General features: G+C 45.7%; 1 protein-coding gene across 7 annotated transcripts in view; it reads right to left on the reverse strand.

Moving 5' to 3' along the window:
- Positions 1-19,204, reverse strand: part of SMOC1 (SPARC related modular calcium binding 1) — a 138,371-nt gene that overhangs the window by 24,999 nt on the left and 94,168 nt on the right. For 5 of the 7 annotated variants that reach the window (XM_073242209.1, XM_073242211.1, XM_073242212.1 and 2 more), the window contains exons 6-7: positions 13,807-13,896; positions 11,762-11,842 (exon numbers count right to left, since the gene is read on the reverse strand). In XM_073242209.1, coding sequence (XP_073098310.1) covers positions 11,762-11,842; positions 13,807-13,896 — 171 coding nt within the window. The remainder of the gene's footprint in view (positions 1-11,761; positions 11,843-13,806; positions 13,897-19,204) is intronic. The other 2 variants (XM_073242210.1, XM_073242208.1) reach the window with 1 other exon arrangement.

The raw sequence follows: 19,204 nt of genomic DNA on the forward strand, positions 1-19,204 counted from the left end.
AACCAAAAGAAAATAGCTTTCTACTGGCACCCCGTTCAGGTAACAACCTCTGAGAGAGGCTTTAAATTGAGACCCTCCAGGCCAACATTCTAAAGCTAGAAATCAGCCCAAAAGCAAAGGGAAGGGGAAAAAGCTTCCCCAGGGGTAGAGCAAATGATGGACCTGACTTCACACACTGGGGACCCTGAAACTGCAGAAATAGGGGGAGCACAGCCATCTAAGAAGAGGTGAGAACCCATGTTTTGGGGGCTGTTGACAGATCTCTGGAAGTTTTTGAAGGCTGCTCTGAAATGTTTACAGCTAGCTTCCATACCGACTGTGCCAAGCTCCATGGAGAATAAAAACCATACAAATGATAAAGCTTGCTAATTTGGAAAAATAGGGGCCAGCATAGAATTAGAGAGAAGCTTAAATACAGGGTTTTTAGTTTTTTGTTTGTTGGCTTGCCTGCTTATTGTTTTATGACAGTCCCTGCAAGCCCAGGTGCTCCCCTAAGAGAGAAGAAAAGTTTTTAATAATAACACTAACCTTTCGTGAAGAGTTTATAGGGAGTTTGTCTTCAAACAGAGAGAAAATCTCCCTTACAACCATCTTTATATCAATAATAGTCAAAGCAGATATTCACTGAGTAGTGATAGACGCAGAGCTTTACTTGCCCAATTTCTTTGTCTGTGTAAGGGGGGCACCATTATTATGCCCGTGATGTAGAAAAGGAAGCTGAGCTTTGGAGAGATCCAGATTTTCCCACATTCATTCAGCCTGAAGAATGGAGGTCTGGGACCCCAGTCAAGGGCATCTGAGAGTTGAGCCTGTCTTGCTAAACTCTAGACAGAAGTTATCACCTCAAATCATTCGCTCTCAGGGAAAAATACATTTATTGTTACAGTGTGAAGTTCCTCCAGGTCAGTCCCTTTGCAGACCACCCACAATCTGCTGTGTTCAGAACCAAGTGGGTAAAAACATATAAGTGTTCATTTGGCAGAGCACAGCTTCTGCTGGACCAGAGATTTTTCTGAGCTTAAGCACATGACACGTCTTGTACCCAAATATTTTTCCCACTTTGCCTTGGAACTGGAAACCTTAAAGTCAAATTTGTAACTCACCTGCCATTATAGAACAGTGAAAAGAATAGTACTAGCTAACATCTATTTAAGTGGTTACCATGTGCCAAGCCTGGTACTGGTCACTTTACTTGCATTAACTCACTTCCAACTCATCACAAGCCTCTAAGATAGGTGTTATGATCCTCACTGAGGAGAGGAGAGCCCAGGAACACAGACTGGCTGGACACAAAAGACAAAGGTCAGTTCCAAGGGTCTCTTCATCACCCTTGACCATTCATTCTTCATGACTATTGAGAGAGGGAGCTCCCCAGAAATGGATACTCCCTGTTCTAAAATATTCAATCTCTGCATAACAAAGTGCAGGAAGGAATGACAAGATTAGAAGATTTGGTTGATAATTATGAGAACAGGCCAGGACCATCTGTAAATGCTGGAAAGACATAAACAGCAGGGGAAAGGGAGCAATCAGGGCTGTCCAGAGGGGCATGGGAACACATGACCACACATTCTTACACACTCATGCACACCCACTCCTAAAATCCTATTCCAGGGTGGTGCAAAGAAATGAAAGCCAGGTCACTCTCTACAAGGCAATGCATGGTTAGTTTCACTTGGAAATCTCTGATTGCCTAAGAGAAGGAACACAACAGAGAAGTATCCTGCGGAAGAAATGAGAACCCAGTCCAGCCCTTGCTGCAAGAAAACCCAGCCCTCTTTACCACCAACACATTAGCACCAGAACAAGGCAGGACTGAGTGGTGTGGGAGTGGGCAAGGAGGGAAACAAGGGAAAGACTGAACCAGATGAGCATAAACCCTCTGCAGACTCAGGGCATCAGTTCTTACGTGTCCAGCCAAGACAGGATAAGCATAAAGAACGGCTCTGTCTGCTGCAGCTAGTCCGTGCCTCTGTGCCTCTCAATTACTCATGGTGATTAGAAGCAAAGGAAAGCATAGACAACCTAAAGCCTCAGCTAATCCCCAATCTTGATTTTAGCCCAGAGTTGATCCTTTTGTCCTAGGAACCTTTTCTCCTTTATCATCTTTTTCTTACTTCTTCTTTACTTTTTTTTTTTTTTAATAAAAATGGCCAACAAACATAAACATTACAAGATTTGAGTTTCACATGCTTGGGCTGGTCCTTCTTTCTGGTGCTGCCTTCCAGAGGAGGAGCTGCTGAAGGAAGGAGCAGAGAGCAAAGCTGAAATTCTGGGAAACTCAACCCCTGAGTCAGCAGGTATTGGTGAGGTAGTCACATCAGAACTCTCTGGAGAAAGAGCCGTGGACCTCATGGTGATGGTGGCAGTGGGGAGATGGGTAGAGAGAGAAGGCAGTGGTCAGAAAAGGGCAGTAACAGTCAGGGTTCTCTAAAGAAAGTGTGTGTGTGTGTGTGTGTGTGTGTGTGTGTGTGTGTGTGTGTGTGTGTATGTGTGTGTGTGTGTGTGAGACAGAGAGAGAGTGTGCTTTATTTTAAGGATTTGGCTCACACGATCTTGTGGGCTGGCAAGTGTGAACCGTAGGGCAGGCTGTCATGCTGGAAATTCAGGTAAGATGATGTCTTGAGTCGAAAATGAATAGGTCAGGCCAGTGGGCTGGAAACTCAAGCAGGATTTCTGTGTTTCAGTCTGGAGGCAGAATTTCTTCTTCTTCAGGAAATCTCAGTTTTTGATCTTAAGGCCTTCAACTGATTGGATGAGGCCTGTCCACATTATGAAGGGTCATTTGCTTTACTTAAGATCAACTAATTATAAATGTTAATCATGTCCAAAAAATATCCTCAACACAACATCTAGACTAGTGTTTAACTAAACTGGGCCCCATAGCCTAGCCAAGTTGCCACATACATTAACCATCACAAGGTCCATATGAAGAATGAGAACAAGAAAAAAGATCAGTGCTACAGAAAACCATATGCAGAATAATGGGAAGAGTCACAGGCCGTAGAAACATGTATTGGGAAGAGGCTTCAATGAATGATATAATCTTCCCAGAGAAAGAAACAGAAGACCTCCTCCCAGTGGAGGCTGCCTTGGTTGGTATTTAAGGGCAGTTGCTCAGGCCATCCTGACTAAGAGCTGCTTACACTTGAGAAAAGTTGGGTGGGAAGCTGACAGAGAGCAAGGCAATGTCCAGAGAGAGGAGGTTGCTCCTGGAGTCTCAGCCCTAACGAGGGACGCTGTCTCACACACAAGGGCACACAGACAGGAGGCCGAGGTCAGGCACCTTGAGTGACCCAGCTCCTCCCGCAGGCTAGTATTAGGTGTTTGCTCCATGTCAGGCTCTGGAGAGGTCAAGCAAGTTTTCTAAGACATAGCAGAAAGAAAGAACTAGCCAGGAGACCTTAACCTACCCTTGTTCCAGGCCTTCCTCCATCCCTGAAGCTTCCCCTGAGGCTCCAGCCTAGAGTGATGTCTCCTTCGGCTGAGTCTAAGACTGTGTATGTGTTCCCCTCCTCTACCCTTTCCCTTTGGCACCATGACTAGACGATAAGCTCCTGAAAGTGAGGACTGTCGCTTCCTTCCCAATCTTTCACCACACCCGTCTCTGACCCCTGGCTCAGAGAACCATAGAATCTCGGGTTTAAAGGATCCATAGAGTATTCAGTCCAAGAACCCCTCTATTGCTCACATCCCTGCTATGCTATCCGCAGCCACAGAGTTCTGTTCTAGCCTGACACATGAGGGATGCAGCCACCCACTGTTGAGCAAATGCCACAGTGGAGATCAGACCCTAGAGGCTGACAAAAGAATATCTGTCCCTTTGACTCACGCTGGTAAATGCTACACTCAGCCCTCAGACTACCAAGTGCTGGGTTTTGTTAGGGGGAAACTCAATAAAAGGTTACCCACCTGAAAAATGAGAGGAGCTTACTTAGGTTTCACTGAAGGAGGAATCATCCCACCAGGCCAAGAACATTAGGGAAAACACTAGTGTTGTGTCGCCTACAATTATCCTGAAATCCTTTCAAATAGCTCACACCCACCTAGTCTCTTATCAAAAATGAATGGAATGCTGAGCAAGAACCCAAAATAACAAACTGTGTGTTAAAAACAACCTGACCTAAATCACAACATGAAATTCCAGAGGCATAAGAAATTGTGTGGCTCCTGCCTCAAGATTCTCTGGGTGAGTGTGTGAGTGTGCGAGTGTGTGCCCTCAGACGGTTGCAGAGAATCTGGCTGAGGACAGGACTACGGAAACAAAAGGAGGGACAAGTAGCACAGGCTTGAAGGCGCCTGACTCTCTCATTTCTGAAGGGCTGGCTCAGCGGCTGGAGATGTGGCCTCCAGGAAAGGAGGAGCCACTGGAGGCCATAATCTCCAGGAGTGATTTATGGTATACTGCTGAGCAGACCCTTTTCTGTTTATTTAGCCACACGAGGTTTAGCACCTATGGTTTCAAGCCAACTATGTAAAGAGGTTATTTTTCTTACTTATGGACTTTGCACTTTTTCACAGGAGGGGCCAAGTGGCCCCTGGAGGATCATTTTTCCAAGCACCATTTGCTGGGCTGGCTCTGCCTTTCACCAGGGGCTTTCCATCATGCCCAGCACCGAAATGACACTTGGCCATCACCAACTGCTGAGTCTCAGGGTCATCCAGGGACTCCAAGAACCCTTAAAGAGGACAGCCCATAGAACCACTGTTCACGATGCCCTTGGTAACAGAGGGCAGACAATAAGGCTAAAAAGGGAGGCCCTGTCAAGGCAGGGAAGAAGCAGGCTCACTAACAAACAGAAGAGTTAATCCCTGAAATTGTGCTCGGGTGTGTATCAAGTAGAGCTGCGTGGGCAGAAGAGAAACAGAATATGCCCCCAACAGTCACCTCTCCCACTGGAAGATGGGGTTCCCCGTCTCAAGTAATCTAAAGGCCCTCCTCCCGGTACAGCAGGCAGCCAGACGAAGTGAAAATGAGGATGTCATCACCTGATCTGAACCCACAAAGGGACCTTGTATCACTTCCATGGAGGAGGGCACCCCTTCTGATGAGCTGAGTGGCCAAGGGCAGAGACGGTCTCCAGCTCCAGCCAGAAGAAGTGCAGATGGCATAGAAGCTCGGTGGATGGCTGTTCCCAAATGCCAGAGGGAAGGTGCTCCAGGAACAGGAGTTGGGGGGCAGTGGAGATACTTGGGCTTCTTTGGCAAGGCTGACAGCAAGAGTAAGTGCTTAGCACCCCTGCTCCTGCAACTGCACCCAGAGCCTGGCACAGGGAAGGTTCTGGTACTGTTCTGGGGAAGTCACTGACAGCTGGAATGGAGGCCGGTGGCATGGTGGCCTAGGGCGGGGGCTTCGGGCTCAGATGGATCAGCCTCTACCACTTGTTAGCTCTGTGACCTTGGGCAGTTTACTTCAGCTCTCTAATTCCCAGGTTCCTTAACCATAAAAGTGCAGCAATAGTACACAGACTTCATAGGGTCATTATGAGGGTTAGATGCAATAGTATAAATAAAGCATTTAACCCAGCCCCACCGTAAGTCAATAAATGGTCTAAGGTCTTAGCTGGTCTAAGGTAGCAGTGTCTGCAGCAAATGTGGGACAAGCCCAGGCTTCCTGACCCATCCCTGTGAATAACTAGTCTCCCCACCTGGACTGCCAGGGCTCATCAAGAGCAGGGAAGTGGAAACAGCCCACGCCAGGTGCAGGCAATCAAGGGGCACACTGTAAGTAAATCAAAGAATAAAAATATAACTAAGAATCAGTCTACTTTTTATGATCACCATGCCAGCATCTCAAAATAGTATCAATGATAGAATATTTCTCCCCACTGGGGTGGCCAACACCACTGCCCCCTCCCTTTGGCACGTCACTGTCCAGCGGTCACCAACATCTTTAGATGTTCTTTGCATCTCCTCTATTGGCCTACTTAGCACCATGTAGAGGCCTAGGCACATAATGGTTATCGAAGAGCCTGTGACCCTGGACAAGGCCTTAACCAGCCTGGGCTCCTTTATGTCATTTAAAATGAAGCAGTGGTACTAGATGATGCTCACAATCTCACAGTTCAACAGGATCAGGTGCCCTTCCCCACAGCTCCGGGATCCAGTCCAAACTCAGCTTCGCGCATCCCGGTAGGACTTAAGCACCAGGAAGGGGCTAAGCAAAGTGCAAGGCTGCTGGGGGCTCCCAGGTTCTCCTCTTCATGGTCCTGCTGTGTGGCCCAGAGGCCCCATCTCCAGCCTGCATCTCCAGCACTAGCTGAGAGCACCTCCTCAAAGGAGTATTTGCAGCAGGCTCTGTAAATAGGGACTGTTGCTGGGATGCAGTGTCGTGGGTGAGGAGGTGTAGAGGAAAATTACAAACCAACCAGCCTGTCTAAATAATTTTTTTCTGTGGAACTGAAAATGGCCAAGCATGGTTCACCATTGTCTGAAGCAGTGACCTCTTCCTTCCCACACAGACAGAAACCAAGGAGTGTAGGAAAACAGGATATAAATTCTACAGAAGGTGTTTCTTCTAGTATGGATTATCCCAATATAGCAGAAGGCACTTTTTAAAAACCTTTCCCCCAAAGCATCACTGACTCACATCCCCTCAAACTTTCATAAAGGCTCCATTCCTACTGACTCATGCCCTCAGTGAGCTCATATGACCTTTCCACCACAAAGAGTATGAAACGCTCCGCAGCAGGTTTGCAATGACAAGTACTAACATGTGGCAAGATGTCTTCTTTCTAGTTTTTCTCAGTAACTTCACTGACATGACCTTTATGGACAAGAGCTAGTAAACAAAATTTCAAATGAGAAGGAAGGAGGGTGCATAGGCCAAAGAGGAGATGGGAGAGATTTTTCTTAATTTGTCAAATAATGTGTCACAACTTTACTCTTCATTCCCCAAAGCACTAATGGTGCATGCGTGAGTGTGTTTATAAAACATATATCCTGCCTACTTCCAAAGCCATTTTACAAATAAATACAGAATGAGGACCCTCAGACCAGAGCAGAAACTGTAGCTGACTCCTAGCAAATTGGAAGAGGCCCTTTACAACACCTCAGGAAGACCTTTGATTTTAGTTTTTTAGCAGCAGAGGGCAAAAGGAAAATACAGGGCCACGCGGTTTTGCTATCAACACCAAAGAGCACCCAAACTCACCTACCAAAACAAAACCTTTGCTGGTGGAGCAAGTCCCAGAGGTGGTTTCACACTCCAACACCCCTCGCAGCCCACCACTGTACCTCCACGTTCCGAGCAGACACTATGGGCGAGGCAGCCAGGCAACCAGGAAAGCTAATTTGAAAACAAGGTGAAAGCGGGCTGTGGGGCTGGGCTCTCTGGAGCCTCCAAAAGTGTTTACAGCTCCTCTCTACCAAGGGAAAGTTTGAGAGAGGACTTTGTTGCCATGGAGACAGCCATAGAGATGACCACCTTTCCCATCCCCAGCTCCAACCTACTGGCCACGACTGACTAAAACACCTGCATAGGATAGGTGGGGAGATATCCAGAAGGCCAGTTATAGAAATAAGCATCAAGGGTTTGTTTTAATGTAGATATTTTAAATGCACACAAGCCCAGACCCGTCCTCAGCTGCATTAGTGGATTACTCATTCTTCCTTCTAATCACGTCATGTGCATGGTTCCAGGTGGCTGTGGGGTATTTGCTTCCAGCGGCTACCGCTGGTTTCCCTGAGAGCTGTTTATTTTTCCAGGGCTCAGGTCATTACATCACCCCGTGATTCCTGGGCAAGCCAAGAGTGCTGGTTTGGAGGGTGGAGGATTGGCCAGGAGGCGCAGTTGCTTCAGTGACCCCAGACCCTGGCCATAGGAGCTATACTGGCAGGAGCTTCCCCAGTGAAGGAAGAGCAACCCAAAATGTGGCCAAGGGGCCCAAAGCAGACCTACAGGAGCAATGCTCTGGCACTGGCAGGTAAGGGCTTACCTGTGACATGGATGCCAAGTTAGGCAAACACTCGTGTATAAGGGGACAGAGGGTCATTTTCATGGCAAAACCTACAAGGAATGCATTTCCACCTGTTTCCCTGCTGATAGCTCCGTTTCCAGGGAGCAGAGTCACCCTGAGCTGCTGCATTCGGTGACGCACAGCAGGAAGGTAGCTGCACAGATGCAAGGGAAGAAAAACACAGCCCATTTGGTTTGAACCTGCACGCCAGGTTCTGGGGCCTTCCTGAAGGCCCAGATCAGATCCTAAAAGAAGTTAACTAGGAAAGATGGTGATAAAGGAAAGAAAAGAGATGGGGAAGGAGGCAGGGAAGTCAAACCACCCTGCTAGAGGCTCCAAGGGTTCACCCCGTGGGGCAGAGGGGAAGGGTCTGGGGGGCACTGTGAGACTGCACAAATAGGAGAGTAAAGGCTCACAGGACCATATGTCCTAAAAGATAGTATTTTGCCAAAAAAGCATGGAATTTTGTCATACAGAAAGAAAAAAGAAGGCTTTTATAAATCACAGCTGTAGAAAAGCATTTGCACATAGTAAAAATAGAAACAGTATGGAATGAAGAATGAGATGAGCCTAGTTTTTGTCATTTCTTCAAGCTCTTTACTCTCTTCTATAAAATGTAGATGGTTTTTAAAAATTATTTTTTATTCTAGTTATGCCTTGGTAGCTAGCCTCTGACACAAAAAAAATCACAGCACAAGTTCGTATTTTCTTACCAAAGCAGAACAGAGTCTCTAGCTAACACTCATGTGTGAGAAGATGCCTACTCTCAAGTTCAAGTTCTAGGGTGTGAGCTGACCAGGTGCAGTGTCTCCCCTAAATGCAAGAAGAACTGGTGCAGTGGAGGCTAGAATGAAGGAGAAGCCCCAGGGCAAACCTGTCAGCACTGCATCTGCCAAGTGCTCCAAAGACAGCTCCGACCAGGGGAACACATGACAAAAACCTTAAAAACAAGGATCAAAACCTCCATCCAGGAGGAGAGAAGGAGACAGGATAAGTCTGCAGGCGTATGTGTCATGTTATTGCAAAACTTCAGCTGCCCAGTGGAACCTTTCCAACATCAACAGTCCCCAGTCCAGAAAACAAACCTGGCGTCACAGGGTCTGAGTGTGAAAGAAGGATGTTTGGGGTGTAAGAGAAACCGGGATGGCTTTTGTGCCTTCGCAAGAGAGCTGACAAGGAGAGCTCTCGCCCAAAGGAGCTCCTCAGAGCCCTACTCCTAGCTCCCCAGAGATGTTGGGCTGGAACTCTCCTGACCCAGAATCTTTCAGCAAGCCCAGAGGCAGCTGCCCAGGCATGAGTTATCATCAAAGCGCATCTGACTTCTAATCAAGCCAAGTGAGATAACATGAAAAGTGGCTAGCACAAACCCATTAAGAGTAGGCACTGGCTTTTTTAAATCATTTATGGTGTACATGCTACATGCTAGGCAGTTTATATATATTGTTGAATCCCCAGGAAAATCCTGCAAGGCACTAATAACTTTGTTTCATATATAAGGAAATGACAGTTCAGGGAAGTTAATGAACTTTCTCAAGGTCACCCAGCCTCTTAGTGGGAAACTAGCATTGGACACCAGATCTGTGGGTCTGTCTGATACCAAAGCCCAGGCTGTTGCCATCACAAGGTCTCTCTCTTCTATATACAAGAGGTTCCCTAGCCCCCTGCCTGTGAAGTTCAAACCTCAGGATGACTCATGTGTGAGGGCATACACCAAACAGAATGTTGGAGCTTGCAAAGGCTCACATGAGATGGCATGGAGGTCCGGGAGCTGCCCAGAGTTCCTGTGCTCTTGCTGCTTCCCTGGGCATATTGGGAAGCATCTCAGGAGGCACGGCCCCTGCCTCTGCTTGGTCTATGAGAGGGGCCAGAAATACGTGAGAAAGATACCCCCATACACACATGCCCATCCAAATGCTCTTTCAATCCCATCTGCCAGGGACTACCAACTTTTCTGTAAAAGGCTGGATACTGAATACTTTAAACTTTGCAGGCCAGACAGTGTCTGTCACAACTATTCAACTCCACCGTCATGGCATGAAAACAGCCATGGACAATATGTAAATAAATGGGTGTGGCTGTGTTCCAATAAAACTGCATTGTCATAAATAGGCAGATGGCCATTTGCCAACCCCTTCTGTATGCCCTTGTAATGCCATGGCTTTTATTCATAATTACATCAAAAACTATTGACAGGTACTCAGTCAGTAGTACCACTTGACCATGATGGAGAAAGTCCTAATTTTACTAGAAAATTCCTAAGGTATCAATCTCTGATAATTATCACTTGCCTCAGTTTCTCCCAGGGAAACTTTAGCTCTCCCTGAACTCTCCTGTCCTATATACAAACCTTACAGACATAAACTTACAGACATAACTGGGGCCAGCCAGGGAAAAATGAAGGCAGCTGGGCCACTCCAACAAAAAGAAGGTGGTTGCACCTGCCTAGAAACCATTTCTCAATACATCCCCATATACTCATCCAATTGGAAACTCCATAAGGGGTGTAGGAATGATCATCACCAGCTAATGATGTCACCATGGTACTACACTCAGAACACAGCCTAAGGAGGCAGGCGCTCTGTTCCCAAAGACGGAGAGCATTCTGCAGCCCGGCCACTTCCTAGCTGTGACCAGGACAAGTTACTTCCCCTCTCTCTCAGCCTCCAATTCTTCCTCTGTAAAATGAGGATGGTAACGCTACGTTATGGCGAAGTGCAAATGAGATGAACCTGGGAAGTTTTACAGGCCCTGACACGGGCTAGCCAGGAGCGCAGCGATGATTCTGATCGTACTGACAGTGATGATGCTGACCTTTGCTCCTCCATCCATCTCCAAGCAATCAGACACACTGAGCTAGATTTTAGGACAGATACAACAGGCAATAAAACCTTTGCCCCCACGCCCAGCCCAGAGTTTATAACTTAGTCAGAGAAATAAATCACTGGTAGATAGAAAAGAAGCAATTGTTAAATGTCAAGTGAATGTTCCAGGTGAAAGATGCTGGCATACAGTTAGACCAACTGGGAGCCAGTCGCAGCGCACTCATTTATTTAATGGCCATGTAAAACTCTGCCTACTAGTTCCAAGGGGTGTGTCTTTTGTGTATAGACCTCGCTATCTATAAGGAAAAAATGACAGAACTGAAATGAAATTCAACAACCTGGCATGAATTATGCCAAGTGGCATTTCTCACAGTGAAGTCTTAGGCTAAGAGAAGGATAGTACCTGCCAGGCAGAGATACAGGTTAGGTGTGTGTTAATGTATTTTCCTGTTGATGAGCATCTGGTCTTCAGTGATGGCAAATGAACTCTACAAATAACCCTACAAATCTGATTACCCTTCAAAAGTCATCACCTTCCACAAAGGTTTCAGACAAAACCTGAGACTCACAAAACCCTCAGAAGATGAGACCAGGAAAGACTGGACTATAAACTATTTGGAGCCTTTAAAAACACACAGAATAAAGTCTCTTGAGGCTTGAAATCCAACTTTGCTATGCCCAGCAATTCTTTTAACTTCTTCAGTACAGCATATGGAACGTCAATTAAAATATTAAAACATACAGTCAAAATGTTTTTAACATAAAGGATCAATTATGCATGAAAGATGATCCCTGAGGTAATAATTGAAGAAAATTAAATCTGGGAGGGATTAACTCATCTAATCCTTCATTTTACAACTCTGGAAATTGAAGGCCAGACAGGTGAAATGACTTACCCAAGCACACACAATAGGTAGGCCTGGAGCCACCACGGGGCGACCACGGACAGAGGACACACATAATCCAAGGCAAACCATTTACCTGAATTCCTGACATTGGTGTTGTTCAGTTTGGAGTCCTTGATTACCAAGTGCTTAATCCACAGTGTGGGAGCTGTAATTTCTGAGAAAAAAAGAAGAAAAAGGGAGAAAAAATAAAGTCTGGGCAAGAGAGTTTATATTTAAGTTGGAGTGCAACCCTTAGACTTTTTAACAGCTTTTTTAAAATGCCTGAGGCATCAAGGTTTGAACTATCTCCCTTGTTCCACATCCACGTTGTCCCAACGTCCTCTCCCTTCCTCACTACAGAAGCTGCTGTCCCCACCAGCTCAGAGGAGTCAGCTAGGGCCTCCTGTGCTGGGAGACACAGTGGTCAGAGTCCAGAGGCACTGAGCCGCTCCATCCAGGAATAAAAATATTATCCCAGGAGGTGAGGAACAAGGCCAAGCCAAGTCTCTCAGCTGCTTCCCTGGAAGAAGATTTAAAGGGGATAAATCAACAAATGAATGCCAAACAAACCACAGAGACCATTTTGGAGGAAATGGTTGAGCCACAACAGATTGCAGCTTGCTGAGACTCTGCTCCACATGGGAAAGAAAAGAGCAGGTCTAATGTGTGCTTCAACACCTTTTTGAATGGTTTCTCAGTCGCCAGAGGCTGAATTACTCCCTCCAGGCAGCTCCAGGGTACCTCAGGCTCTTCAGGGCTTGGGGACCCGGGGGCAGGTGATGCGGGAATCCAAGATGACCCTGAACAGCCTGCGGAGTGACTTCAGTAGGGGTGCTGGAGTGGCATCCCAAGCTAACACGGTCTCCATTTCCTACCCAATCCCCTATGTCCCAGACTTGCCAATGATCCAGGATCTTTGTGGATCACAGAAATTTTTGAACTTGTAGGCACAAACAAACACATGTTCTACTAAATGGCCAGTTGCAAAGGATAGCTCACATTTCAATCCCTCTATCTAGAGCTGAGCCTGTGCTAGGAACCTCCCTAGCCACAGTGCTAACCAATGGCATAATTTCTTTTTATTCATCTGTCTCACTACCCAGTCTCACGATCCAGGCCTGGATTCACTCAACTGAAAGGTGGCTGCACATTGCACAGAGAGCCAAACCTCACTGTCAGACTTTCCAGAAACCCCACTCTGCCCAGCTTCCTGTTCCTCTTCACGGGAACCTGGAGTACTTAGCAAAGACACTGAAGACTGTAGGCCCCGGACAGCTCAGACTCAAATTGAGGCCAGACTTCCTCACCCCAGGCTCCTCCTGTCCACTCTTCATCCCTCCAGGGACATCCAGCCTCTATTGTGCTACCAGTCACCACTATTTTTCATGACCTAAAATTTCTCCCCTTCCAAACATCTTGACTCAGCTCTCAAGGTCCAACTTAGCCAACCAGCTCCACTAACCAGTCTCTTTCCTGCCACTTCCCTCACTGTCACCTGACCCCACCAGATTTCCTCCTTCATCCATGCCAGGCCCCCTACCTGGAATACCCTGATTCCTCCCCTCTAGTTTTAAGATCCAGCCCAGGTCCCATCTTTTCCCAGACCACTGTGATCTCTTTCTTCCATAAATGTCTATTACCATAAAAACTGAGGCCATATAATTAACACACAAACACAATAGTGGTCACTCTCTTGAGAGCAAAGGCTTCATGTCATCTATTTCTCCTCTGCTCCCCAAAGGCCTAGCACAATGCTGCGCACAGGGCAAGAACATGTAAGTGCTGGTCCATTCACCGAAGGGCCACTGCCCGCCTGACTGGCTTTCTCAGCCCCGACTCCTTGGTCTGGGCAGCTTGAAGGGTCCGTCCAGGCTGTGTTATTGTTGGACATCAGCAGCCAGGCAGGAAGCCTGGCTAGAACAGAGAGCCCTTCCAAACTCTCCAGAAGTGGAGAGTGTACCAGTTCCTGGGAGGATTTGCATTTTTTAAAAGGTTAAAACAACCCAGCTTAAACTTGGAAAAACTGAAATTAGAAAAGAAAAATAATAATAACAAAGCTTAAATAAATATTTGAAGGAAAGACCTCCCAAATCTGAAAACGGATGGAGGATGCAAGTCGGAAGTAATACAAAAGCTTACCGTCTCCATCAAACACCGGCTGAGTCTCCATGGTGGGTGTTGGCTTGGACCCGTCATCTGAATTGAGGGTTAAAAAGAACCGAAAAGAGACTACCATTATTGAGGTAAATACTATCTACTCTCCGGCACTGTTGAATGCTTGGGGTTTACACATGGCCCGGCCAAATCCCATCCAAAAGGCCAAAGAGAAAGAAATGAAGGAAAGAACAAGAAGGAAGAGAGAACCACAGAGAGACACCAACCTTAAGACGAATCCAGGTTTGTGCTTGCCATACCAGGGGAGGAACTAAGGGAAACTGTCTTGGCTTTGGAGGACCCTCCCCATGGGTCTGCATGTACCAGTGGGACCCTGTCAGCCCTTCTTCCTCCCCACGGGAAAACTGCGAGGCCAGCTTCCCCGGCAGCTGAGTTGTAGCCAGGCAGGTTGGATAAGGTCCACACACCTTGCGGCATCCAATTCTGTGTGTCCCAGTTCCCTCCTGCCCTCTTGTGAAAGGTACCAGCCTACTGCTTTTCTAGTGGCCCTCACTGAAGAGCAAAGGGAAACAAGAGACCATGGTGCTATCACCTCCCAAACTCCCAGCTATTTCTCCATTTTCATCCAAAAAGAAGAGAAGGCAAAAAGGACCATCCTCTCCCCAGCACATGAAATTGAAGGGAATCGGGAATCCTTAGGACACTTTAAACTAGGAAACAGCACAAACTCCACTCCCAGTGAGAGGTGGGGGGCAAGCAAAATGGGAGGGCACATGGAAAATTGCAACCTGGGTTTGCTTTGAAATGTCTAACCTAGATGTGGAAGCATGGAGTTCCCAGCAACAAAGCCATAATGCTTATCATTCTAGTAGCGCTGGCAGCTCTCTGCAGAGTAAGAGCCCCTGCAGGTCAGGAGTGACTGCAGACTTTGTCTGCCTCTCAAGACTCTGCATTACTTTCATCAGAATCCTAAAACCTTAGCTTAGAGCAGTGTTTCTCAACTTTTTTTTCCCATTATTGTCCATCTAAGGAGCATTTTTAGACTTTTTCGCCTTCCTAATGACATTTTAATAACACAGATACACTGGATATCTGTTGATACCTATGCTTTCTATGTTTAAAAAAAAAAGCAGGAGTTAATTTTGCTCCCCCAACCCCAAAAACTAATTTTTGCCTCCTTAGTGAAAGCTGGGAGCAGATGTCCTTGCCCCCACTGAGAAGGCATAGTTTAGAGATTTCTCTGTTTTCTCCCTCAGTCAGGGAGGGAAGGAGAACACTTGGTCTCAGACAGTTTGATAATGACACCATCCCTCTCTATCCAAGACCCCCAGAGGTCTTTTAGCACTGAACGCTATATTCCCTGGGCATAACTACTTTTTTTTGTCATTTTAATCATCATTTATTTGTTTGTTTATTTTATAAATTGTCCTTATTTTTTTACTTTTAGTTATTGAAATTTATTTACTTATGGAATTATTGACATACTTGTATTAGTTCCAGGTGTACAATATGGTGATTCAATATTTACATACATTATGAAATGGTCACCACAATTAGTCTAGTCATCACATGTGGTTGTTACAATGTTATTGACTGTATTTCTTATGCTGCACTTATATCCCTGTGTCTTTGTTTATCTTATAACTAGAAGATTGTACATCTTAATGCCCTTTACCTATTTCATTAAATATTTATGGAGAACATAAGTTCTCAGAGTCTCTGTGTCACTGGTCAGATCAATAAAAACAACCCTTGACAATCTGGAGCTCCCAGAACCTTTGGCCAACTTCCCTACATCCTAGCAGGGGGAGGGGAAAGAACACAAAGTCCTTATTCCTTTCTTGCACCAGCACCCCACCCTTTGGATCTTAAGATTGGAGAGCTATAGAGACTTATAACTCTGGCTGGAGCTGAGGCCAGCAACCCGACAGCTGTGTGACACTGAACCCTGCTATTATTCTCATGTGCTGACACCGAGAGCCAACTCCCACCGGGGCCGAAGTGATCCTGAACTACCTGCCCATCATCCTAAGGAATGAGATACAGCAGGAGGAGAGGAGTAGCCGTGCTGGATATTGATTTGCCTCAAATTGGAGTCCAGAACAGGCATCTTTTGATGCAAAACCATCTAGGTTTGATCTGGAAGTCACTGAGGGAGAATAAACATAGAGTAGAACCACACAATGTCTTTTTAAAAATAGCATCACTTCCCCTGACTGTATTAACACCTCTTTCCATTGAACTCAATGAGCCACTGAATGAAGTCTTTTGGCAGTAGCTATGCACATTTGGTTGCTTCTGCCGGATGCAGAGTTCATAGTCTAAACTGCCCAGCACAGTGTGACTTCATTTTAGGAGTCTGAAGGGTAACAAGGGGAAAGTGAGAAGTCAGACATCCCAGAGGGACAACAACAGGAACCAAGTGAAAAATGGCTTATGCAATATTTTAATATTCAATTAAAATCTTCCCATACTCTAAGAGCTGTATTTCTCTCTGCAGCACAATAACAGAAAACATTCTATTTATTTCTCCCATCAACCAGATGAGAGTCTGGGACTGCCCATCAGGTCCAGTGATCACCAAAGAAGGCCTGCTGCTCAAGGAAAGCAAGCAGGGTTCCAAGTTCCCTGGAGAACCTTTGCACCTCTGCAGGTGAAGGACCTTCACAATTACCCAGATGCAGGGCCCAAAGCCCACATAGCATGAAGCCATGTGCAGGGAGTGAATCTTCCTGCAGGCAGGGTCACTGAGGGTGAAGAGATACAGCTGCACTGTCACAATGGAGGCCCTAGATGGAAATCTTTATGAAGTGAGAAAATAACAAGGTGCCCTGCTGCCAGGAGAGCCACCTGTGGAATCCAGCATGTCCAAATGATGGGAACCCAAGCCAAAGCCAACAGGACCCTCTGGTCATCATCTCCAGGCACCTGGCTCCCAACCCAGCAAACAAGTGCACCCTTCTCCCAAACACAGGTCCAAGGCTCAGGTCCAACATCCACATCAGCCCTTGGGGCAACACCAGGCCCCACACTGGGCCCTGGGGAGAGAGAAAAGCTTCCACTTGTTCCCCTGGCCTCCCAGTCTCCAGTTAAGTTACATTCCAGATCCAAGCTTTATATCTAGTAAGTTGGCTAAGGTTAACCCCTCACTTTTCTTCTCTGGGCAGTATATCCCCTTCTAAAGATGAAGAATGCCTGTCTCCCCAGCCTCAGGACATTGTGTAGGAATAAAAGACTTGAAAAGCTTCTTTAAGGAGATATAATACCTTGAGTGCTAATCATCTTACCCAACTGCTTACCTTTAAAACTGGCTTTGCAAAATTAAAATCCTAACCAAGTTTTTAAATAAAAAGTAAAGTAAACCTTACAACTCAGTAAGGACACAGATAACGTAATTTTAAAATGGGAAAAATATTTTAATTGACATTTCACCAAAGAAGGTGCATGGACAGCTAATAAGTATGTGAAAAGATGCTCAACATCATTAGTTGTTAGGAAAATGCAAACTAAAATGACCACATGCCTACTAGAATGGCCAAAATTTTTCAAATAGAAAATACCAAGTGTTAGCAAGGATGTGAAGAAACTGAAACCCTTGTTCATTGCTGATGGGAGTGTAAAATTGGATAGCCATGTTGGAAATGAGTTTGGCAATTTCTCTTAAAAGTTCAACATAAATTTACCATTCAACCCAGAAATTCCACTTCTGGGAATCCATCTATCTGTATATATATAAAACATGTCCTCCCAAAGACATGTATACAAATATTCATAGAATCATTTTTCTTAATAGCTTCAGACTGGAAATAATCCAAATGTTTGTCAATTGGTGAACAGATAAATAAATTGTGATATATCTGTATAATGGAATATTATTCAGCAATTAACAGGAATGAATTACTAATACATGTAACAATATAGATGAACCTCAAAAGCATTATACTAAATAAAGCAGGTACAAATATTATATATTATATGGTTCCACTTAGATGAAACCTAGTAACAGTAAATCTAGAGAGCCAGAGTGGATCTGTGGCTGCCTAGGGCTGGAGGAGGGAGTGGGGTATAACTATAAATGGGTTTCTTTTGGGGGTGATGGAAATAGTCTCTGGTAATGGCTGTACAACTCTCTAAATGTCCTAAATGCATGGAATTGTACATTTATAATGGGTACATTTTATGGTATATAATTATACTTTGGTAAAGCTGGTAAAATAAAAGGGAGGTAGTGCTCAAGTCACCACAGATCAGTAATCAGGCAGCAGCAGCTAGATTATTTGAGTGATCCTTAATTTGGGGGAGACTCTTCCATAAATCTTAGAGAAAAACATATCTGAACCTCAGTTTATATTTATGCACATGATAATTTGAGGCCTGCTGCCTACTCTTGCTGACTCTTCTGGACCTCAAATAGTAAGATTTAATTTCTCTTTAATATCATAATCTCTTCCAGACCAAAGAGAAGATGATAGCAGACTGAAAAAAGCCAATCCAAAGATTAACATTTTTCTTACAGGGAGAAAAATGTAAGTTTGGAAACCTTAAAAAAAATAAGGCAAACTTGAGAGAATTTCTAGAGGATGATGTCAAGATCAACAATAATAATAGCACTACCACATTTTGCAACACTCAGTGTTTCTGGCAGGTGGCTTTCCTCATCTACTCTCACTACCGGACAGGCAGAGGAAGTCACCAGGCAGATAAAAAGAGATGGAGCCTCAGGACAAGAAAGGCCCCAGGGGCAGTGAGCAGCTCTGGAAAGTGCCCAGACTCAGAGCCATAGCTCTCAGCCTTCCAAGATTCCCCAGCCCCCAACCAGGCCTCCTCCGTGCAGGTGCAGCCCCAGAAAGTCTCAGCCCCCACACAGGCTCTGTGAGCCTCTACAGACAGTGGGTTTGTGTGACAGCACAATTCCTTGCCCTGCGAGAAGGCCTGGCCCACGCACAGACAGCTGGAAGTCACTTCGACCCCCGATGACACCGTTCAAAGCTTCCTCTGTTTGGCTTTTTGATTCCTGATTGACATTTGCTGGTGAGTGGAGATAAATGCTGGGCTGAGGACAATGTTGATGCCCTCTGACTATTCTCAGGGAAAGACTTTTCAGAATAACAAACAAAAAAAAAACAAAAACCCAAAAACATTGGTGTGCTTAAGGGACTGAATAGAACCCAAGAGGTCCAGGGAAGCAGGGCCATGCCTTTCAAGGGGCTGGCAGTCCATTGAGGAGTTAATTGTTTGGGTGTACAATGAGTTTATTCTGACCACATACAAAGAGCTTTCTCTTCCAGGTCCTTCAAAAGCAAATGTGTCAAAGGGGCCAGAGGAGGAATCTGTATTAATGGCATCTCTTGGGGTCTCCGAGACTGAGGAGCCTTGAAGAGTGAGGAAAAAAGAAACCACCACCCCCATCCTGAGACTCAGA

This window comes from Manis javanica, chromosome 8 (genome assembly GCF_040802235.1).
Source record: "Manis javanica isolate MJ-LG chromosome 8, MJ_LKY, whole genome shotgun sequence".
NCBI lineage: Eukaryota > Metazoa > Chordata > Mammalia > Pholidota > Manidae > Manis > Manis javanica.